At 54.6% G+C, this 7,921-nt stretch overlaps 1 protein-coding gene across 1 annotated transcript; it reads right to left on the bottom strand.

Annotated features, from left to right (window-relative positions):
- Positions 1–2,606: 2,606 nt before the first annotated feature.
- On the bottom strand, positions 2,607–6,290 carry ZFP36L1 (ZFP36 ring finger protein like 1). The gene is made up of 2 exons (XM_015630803.3): positions 5,994–6,290; positions 2,607–5,131 (listed from the first exon to the last, which is right to left on the bottom strand). Exons 1-2 carry the CDS (start codon positions 6,048–6,050, stop codon positions 4,181–4,183), a joined length of 1,008 nt encoding a protein of 335 aa, XP_015486289.1. The 5' UTR covers positions 6,051–6,290; the 3' UTR covers positions 2,607–4,180.
- Positions 6,291–7,921: the final 1,631 nt, after the last annotated feature.

The following is a 7,921-nucleotide window of genomic DNA, read 5'->3' as shown; positions in this document are numbered from 1 at the left end:
TGATACTAAACAAAGGTTGGCCAAAACCAGACAGTTTAGTTCCCAGCTGCCTTTAAAAACAAAACCATCAGCAACAACAAATAACCCCTACTTGACTTTTCATCTCTCTCCTGTCAAGTTCAGGAAATGAGATGGCCACTGCTTCTGCAGGCCCTAATTGCAGAACTGAAGGTGTTTTGGCACAAAAGCCACAGCTAGCCCATAGCAAAGAAGTGACTCGTCAACAGTGGATTTTGGGACTCATACAGCCGTTGCAGGAATTAGGAAGGGGGGAGGCAGGTACCAGGGTGGGATCTGAGCCACCTGGATCTCTGCAGATCCAAGTCATCACGTTATTCCATACCAAGAGGCAGCTGGCATGGCCAGTTGTACACAGTACAGGCTCTAATTTCCAAGATATGTTGAGGGTGGATAGCACTAGACTCACCTGACTTCAAAGCCAAAAGCAGCAAATGCTTGTAGCCCAGAGGCATGGACCTAGTCCCTCCTCAGAAGGAGCCCACAGCAGGCATCTGTGACTACAGCAAAATGTATGCAAAGGGAAGCAAGAGCTACCACGGGTGTCTCCCTGCCCCACAGTAAGAGCTGCAAGTGCAACTTGTGAAGTGTACTGAGGCACACTTTGCCATGGCACCTCACAGACATCTTGCCCTGCCACAGCAGGCACACCAGGACCAGCTGCGCCGATACACAGGCCCGGCCCTGTTTTATGGCCGCTCTGAAAGTCCCATGCACTAAATCAACAAGCCAGAGTGAAGGAGTCCTCAAGTCAGAGGAATGTGTGTCTCAAAATTATCACATCAGAATAGGCTGTTTATACTTTTCTGATTCTTGGCTAGGCTATTACCAGCCATGGTAGCTTCACCTAAACAACCACTAGGTGAACTTGCTAACCCTATGAGAGAGAGCACAGACAACTCATCCCTGGTAACTACAAGGAAGGAGAAGTATCTCTAGAGTATCTGCTAGCACATACCAAAGCTGCAATGAATCCTAATGGTATCAGATCAGGTAAATCTTTTCACTGATCAAGGCTTTTGCATCCTGCTCTGCTCTTCTCTATCCCGTGTGAATCAGCTCAAGGTTAGCTTCAAAAGGCAAAACACAGAGTGACCGAGTGTGTATCATTACTGAACTCACAGGAGAAAAATGGCGCTGGCTTCCCGGAATCCGTGCACTCGAGGGACAAGGGAAGTACCCAAGTACCATGACCAAAGATCTACTTTCAGCACAGCTTCCTGGTTGGTTGTCATACCAGTAGCATTGTGCAACAGATACAGCTATTTTCTACATCAATTATTAACTGGTCAAAGACGATTTGTTTGAAGAGCTGCACAGAAAGTCCAGAAAGGAAGCAAGCAGTTTCAAGCTCCATGTGTGTGCCCTGCAATAGGCTTGGGATCCCCTCCAGATGAGATGCTCTTCAGGGGCCGACAGCTTGATTTCCAGCAGCAAAGGAGGCACACCTGGGCAGGAGTCTCCCAGGCAGGACCCATCCCTCACATGGGGCTCACTGTCTTTATGCCCAGGAGCAAGGCTGCAGGCAGCAGTACAGCTGAAGGCCAGCAGTGCTGAGACTCTTCTCTCAGGGATCAGCACACAAACCACGCCATGCACTGGTTTACACTGGGATCTCCCCAACAAACTCCACACACAGCTTTTGCAGTGCTCAAGGGAAGCAGCTTCCATCAGCAGCACTCTTCTTCCTCCATCTTTCCTCCACACAGCTCACCTCTGGCACCAGACCACACAAGTGCATAGCAGAGGTTGGTTCACCGGTGCAAGCCTTGAGGTATCCTACAGCTTTTGTTTGGCAGGAACTTTTCCAACATGAATTGGGAAATCTGAACACTGGGGCATGTTAAGACAGCTGAAGGATTGGTGGTTCAACAGCAACGTTTCAGCCTCAGTTTGGAAGCAAAAGCTTGCTCCATAGGAGAGCTCAGAGGTAAAAACACATGACTTAACACCATGAGCAGTGCTGGCAAGGATGTTTTCCCAAACAAAACCAATGTCCTGAGAAGTTTCTGGGATTGCTGATACTTCAAGATGTACAAGGGCTTAAATGCAAGAGGGGTGATGTGTACATACACCTCAGCCTTCACTGGGGGGTTCATGTTCCTCTCCCCCACAAAGCACCAAACAGCCCCTCTGTACAAGCACACCAGTACCACTAACAAGCCAGGACTGAGATTTGGAGTATCTCTAACACTTCAGCATCCCACTTTAGCCTCACTCAAAACACACAAAAGCCCTCCTTGAAGGGGAAGGAGCTCTGCAAAAACACACAAGGGACACAAGGAACAAAAGCCGATCCCAGGTTTAAGCCATGCTCACCAGAAGGAACTTGTCAGGAACAGAAAGCACTCCATAAGAGACAGAGAAGGTTAAAGGCCACCGAGGTAGGTCACATCAGGTATTTGCTGCCACTGATCTGCTCCCAAGCACTTGCAGGGCTGACCCACTGCCTTGGTGAGGAACGATGGAGGGATGCCTGGGCACACCGTGGACACATCAAGGGTCAAGAGAAGGGAAACATCTGCATTTGTTGGGTTGTCTAAAACCAGCCCCTCAATTTTTGCAAGTAAAACCAGCTCCACTGTCAGTTTCTTGAAAAAACTTGGGGTTTATTGATTTAAACTGCAAACAGTCATTACAAAAGAGATTCTCTTTTAAATAAACTCACACAAAGAGGAAGAAAAAGCAGTGTAGCGAACAGTAACAGGGGGAAAAAAAATTACATTCATTATTCTCTTTGTGCCAGTCCCATTCACCTTGGCAAGGAAAACTCCAAACTTGGAATACAGAAATGCAAAGACAAACTGTATTTGGAATGTCTTCAGATAGGCACTTTGAGCCCAAGGCTTTTCTCCTTGAAGAATCTATACAATTAGAGGAAGAAAAAGGTCTTCCTTCCACGTTGTCTCGCAACAGAGCTCAGGTATGTACATTCTAAAGCCCAGGTAGGCAAGACCCGGGAGAGGGGAAGAGAAGGAGAAGAGAAAAGGCAAAGATGCACAACAACTCCATTTGCAGTCCAACACAAAAAAAGGGGGAGGGAGTTCTAAAATAAATAATCCAAACACAGTTTTTGCATTTTTTTAAATTAATTTTTCATTTTTTAAAATAAAATAACCAAAAAAAGTGTAAAGTTACAAAAAATGTCATTGTAGTATAATATATTAAACTGTGGGGAAAAAAGGAAAAAAAGACACTTCACAATCTTAAGATTAATATGGAAGATCATAATTTAAACATAAAAGAATATATTCTATGGATTCATCATCCCGATAAATATGAACAAAATTAAAAAGCAAAGGTTTCGGCAATAAATACGTTTTGATAAGTTAAATAAGCTTTTTATATTGTTGTGCAGTGACAAGCAAAATTTGCTCTCCAATTTCTGAAAAGTTATACAAAATTAAAAACCCAGAAAAAAAATAATAAAAAGCTTGGCGTGAGTGCTCTAAGATAGGTCTAAAGTACTCTAGAGCAAAACCATTAAAGCTATGTCTACTGGAACTTTGTTTACACGAACTTGTGTGTGTGGAATGACTTCTGTTGGCCCCACCCCTCTATTTCTTTATTTGTTTTAAGATGTCACATGTATACATGGGGAACTTTTAGCACCAAAATCAAGTCTCTCGTAGTCCATCTGTTTTTTGCTTTTCTTTTGTTTTCTTCCTCCCAGTCAAAGTCCCACTCATGTTACAATCTTTGTCCGTTCTCAGCTTTTCTTCCCACAGACCTGAGCGGATCCAGGCAAGATTTAGTCTTTAAGGGGAGGGGAGAAAGAGGACTGGATGTTAACGCTTGCCCACATGCCTGCAGCCTAGCAGAAACTGGCCAGATGGGAAGGGACTGGGAGAGGGCGATGCAGTATGTGGCCAGTGGAGGGAGCCGGATTCGGACATTTCCTGCACATCTGGAAGTGCACAGAGCTGCTGGTGCCCTCTGCAGCTGGAGAGGTAATACAGTCACAGTGAAAAGTGTTAAAAGGCACTAATTTTGTAAACGTTATTGCTTCTCATCGTAATTTTGGCACTTAAGGTTTAAGCCAGTGGGTATCAGGCAGGCAGGTGGACATGTTAACATCCAGCTCAGACTACTGGGGACAAGGTGGGGGGAGTTCAGCTTAACATTGTAATAGAGGTGGGGAGGGGCAAGAGGAAACCCCACATTAGTCGTCAGAGATGGAGAGTCTGCTGAAGATGGGAAGACGTCTTGAGGTGTCCAGGATAGGGGAATCTGAGCCGCTGTGGCTGCTGCTGGAGCTGCTCAGATAGCCCTCCTGGTCAGAGAGGGAGTCCTGAGGACTGGGTGGCGAGTCAAACATGTTGGGGGACTCGGACATGGGCCTGAACAAGAAGGTGGTGGGGGAGCTCCCGCTGGGCACCTGCACCCCCATGCTGGGGGCAAAGAGACTGACCAGCTCCTGGCTGGAGAAGGTGAAAGGGTTGCTGGCGCAGTCAGGCAAGGTGGGGGAGCCCAGCAGGTCGTCGGCACTCAGCATGGGCGGCGGTGTGATGGAAGTGGGGCTGTCCAGCAGCCCGCTGGCAGCAGTGCTGGGGAAGCCGGCAAAGCTGAAGCTGTGCTGCAGGCGGGGTCTGTCGGTGACGGCGGGCTCCCGGCCCCCCGCCACGGCGCGGCGCTCCTCCGCGTTGTGGATGAAGTGGCAGCGCGGCCCATAGGGGCAGAAGCCGATGGTGTGGAAAGTGCGGCACAGCTCCGTCTTGTACTTGGGGTGGCGGGTGAGGCTCCGCAGCTCGTGGATGCCGTGGGCGAACTGGCACTTGTCACCGTACTTGCAGGCGCCGTTCTCCTCGAAGGGGCGGCACAGCTCCGTCTTGTAGCGGCTGGAATTGACCTGTCCCCCGGGCTGCTTTTGCTGCAGTAGGCGCTCGCCACCCTCGGAGAAGGAGCGGTCCCGGAAGCGGCTTTCCCGGGGGCCCAGCATGGGAGCCGGCTCCCCTTTCAGGCTGCTGAGGAGCTGGTTCTGGTGAAACTTGGAGTTGGGCAGGGTGACAGAGTGCCTCCTAGGGAAACCCCCGCCAGCCGGGGTGCCCACCGCCTTCCTGTCCAGCAGGCACCCGCTGACACCCGAGGGGCTGTAATTCAACATCTTGTTGCTCTGCGGGGACAAAGCAAGGGCCGGTCACGTCACTGCTACTGCCACCACCTCCTCCGACATCCCCGCGCAGCCCCCGACAGCGCGGCGCTCCCCCGCCTCCCACTGATCGCGGCCCGCGGAGCGGATCGCCCTACCCCGTCAGCCCCCCCAGCTCCGTCTCTCCGCAGCCACATCTGCCGCAGCCCCCCTCCGCCGCCCCCGGCGCGGGCCCCCTGCCGCGCCCCTCCCCGTCCTTGGCGCGGAGCGGTCCCGGAGCGGTCCCGGAGCGAGCCGAGCGCCCGGCGCGGGGGGGCGCCCGAAAACCCCGCGCGGTGGGAGCGCTTCCCGGGGAGCGCCCCCGGGGCCGGCGGCGCGCGGGAAGGGCAGCGCGCGGCGCGGCGCCCGCCCAACCGCTCCCGCAGCGCGGCCGGCGAGGGGCGGCCGAGCCCCGCGGGGACCGAGCCCGCCCGTCCGCCCGCTCTTCCCTCCGCCCGGCCCCGCGGCAGCGCCGCCGCCCGCCGCGCCGCGCCCGGGCGTGTTGTAGCGCGGCGGCCCCGGGGGCACGGGAAGGATCCGGCCCCCCCGCTCGGCGCCGCGGCTGAGCCCGCCAGGAGCGCGGGCGGCTCCCCCACCCTTCATCCTCCGGAGCGGCTGAGGCGGGAAACGCGGGCGGGAGAGACCCCGGCGTCCCGAAACGGGGTGGCCGAGCTCGGTCCCCGCCCTGCGTCCTCCGGCCCCAGCGCCCAACTTGCTCACGACCAGAAAACGAAACGGGGGGGGGGGGGGGGGGCTGGGGGGGGGCGGGGAGGGATACCCGAACACGAACCCTAAGGAAGCCAAAAAGCCCCGAAGTTGGCGGCGGAACCCCCGCCGGCGCCCTTACCTTGCATAAAACTTCGCTCAAGTCGAAGATGGTGGGCGACACCAGGGCTGTGGACATCTTCGGCGAGCGAGGGGGGAAGCGAGTGGGGCAGCGGCACTCGGACACGAGGAGTCACGGCGTGGGTAAGGCACAGCCTCCAGCGCCCCTGCTCGCAGCCTCCCCCCGCCGCCGACGCCGCCACTAGCCCGCCCGGCCGCCGCGCCCGCTCGCCGCTTCCAGGGGGTTCGGGGAAAGCTCAACTTATAAAGTTTGTGACTTACCCCGGGAGGAGGAGCCGGCGGCGGGAAAGGGGAGGAGGAGGAGGGCAGGGTGATTGACACCGCGACTGAATCACCCGGGCGGGCAGGCCCAAAAAAACTTTGGGGAGGAAGGAGGTGGGGAGGGACAAGGGGAAACGGGGGAGGGGGAAAGGAACGCGAAGCGGCCGGCGGGCGGGTGGGAGGCTGTGCCGGGCCCGCCCTGCGCCGCGCCGCGCTGCGCCGGAGGGGCCGGTTGTGCGGCCGCACCGAGTGACTCCGCGCGCCTGTGCGCGCGTGGCCGTTTGCGCTCTCCGCGCGCGCGTGCCCGCTTGTCCGCGTGCGTCCACGTTGTGCGCGTGTGTCCGCGAGCGCGCGCGCGCGTTTCACTCGGCACGCGCCCGCGCGTGAACTCCCCTCCGCCGGCGCGCGCGGCCGTCCCGCTGCGCTCCGCGCGGGGGGGCGCGGCGGCCGCGCGCCCAACGGCCGCGCTGGGCGGCGGCTCCGCGGCTCGCGGATTTTTTCCCGCGGAAACCCAGCGGGGTCTGCCCGCTTGGATTTAAACTGATCGCAGCCGTGCTCGGCCGCGGCTGTGCGCCCTGCAGGGCTTTGTGCCGATCGCCCCCGCCGGACCCCTCCCCTCCCTCGGAGCCTTACTCCTTTCAAACTTTTACTGAAACCTGGCAGGCTCTGCAAGGGGAAATAGCTCACATCCCCAGTAATTTAAGTTGTTAAAATGCGTGTCTGCCCTTTTAAAAGGGTGTTTGATAAATCCTGCCTTTTTTCCCCAGTCCCCAGGAGTCAACACTGTAAAACTGAAAATAATAATAATAATAATAATAATAATAATAATAATAATAATAATAATAATAATAATGATGTCTCTAAGCAAGTAATCTGTTCCGGGTTTTAGTAAGCAAAGTATGATTCAATGATTCATACTGATACCGCTATGGCAGAGACGAGGGGGGACGATGGTGGCAGTTTCTGTTTAAAATTAAAAATTAGCGCAACTGCTGAAGGCTTGTGAATGAATACCAGGGCGCCTCAGCGCTCAGTCCCTGTCCAGTTATCCCCCTCAGCCCCAGCAGAGCCGACCCTCTCTCCTGCCGTAACTTCAGTGGGTGTTTCAGCCGAGGCTGAGCAATGGCATCTGGGCCCTCTTCCCCGCGCAGGCGGGCGAGGGGGGCCCTGCCCCAGCACTGCAGGCTGTTCCTCCTACCCTGCACTCCGGCTTGGCTGGGAGAACAGAAACCCCTGCCTTGTTGGGCTGCAGAGCGCTGACCCGAGCGGCCATCGCACCGACAACTTCAAACAAATGATCCACTTCCTCCTCTGTTTGCTTTGGAGTCGCGGCATCTGGACTTTGAGCTGGCGGCTGATCTTTTTCCCCTCCTTTGGTCTTCAAGAACAACCAAAATAACCAACCGAGAGAAATGCCCACAGGCTCGGGCTATTCCAGATTTATTTTTTTTTTATGATCATTATTATTATTATTATTTACTTAAGGAGAGCAATCAGGTTCCTCGAATTTCCTTCTCTTTATAGTTTCTTTTTTTCTTCCCCCCTTGCCTTGGCCAGAAGTGGGGAGTAGACAGGGGAGCGAACAGCCTATTATTTTCTGCAGTTGTTTACTCGTTCTGTAGATGGTGCTTGTTCCCAGGGCTCTGAGCCTCTCTATAATTAAACCCA

The sequence above is a fragment of the Parus major genome, chromosome 5 (genome assembly GCF_001522545.3).
Source record: "Parus major isolate Abel chromosome 5, Parus_major1.1, whole genome shotgun sequence".
Taxonomy (NCBI): Eukaryota; Metazoa; Chordata; class Aves; order Passeriformes; family Paridae; genus Parus; species Parus major.
The sequence above is the reverse complement of the archived record's forward strand: the minus strand, read 5'-3'. Positions and strand labels throughout refer to the sequence as shown.

What these genes read in the sequence shown, in the direction of transcription:
- ZFP36L1 (XM_015630803.3), bottom strand. Translation starts at nt 6,050, where the DNA reads ATGTCCACAGCCCTGGTGTCGCCCACCATCTTCGACTTGAGCGAAGTT. An exon ending in TGAGCGAAGTTTTATGCAAG is followed by an intron (nt 5,132 to 5,993) that starts GTAAGGGCGCCG and finishes TTGTCCCCGCAG; the next exon opens with AGCAACAAGATGTTGAATTA.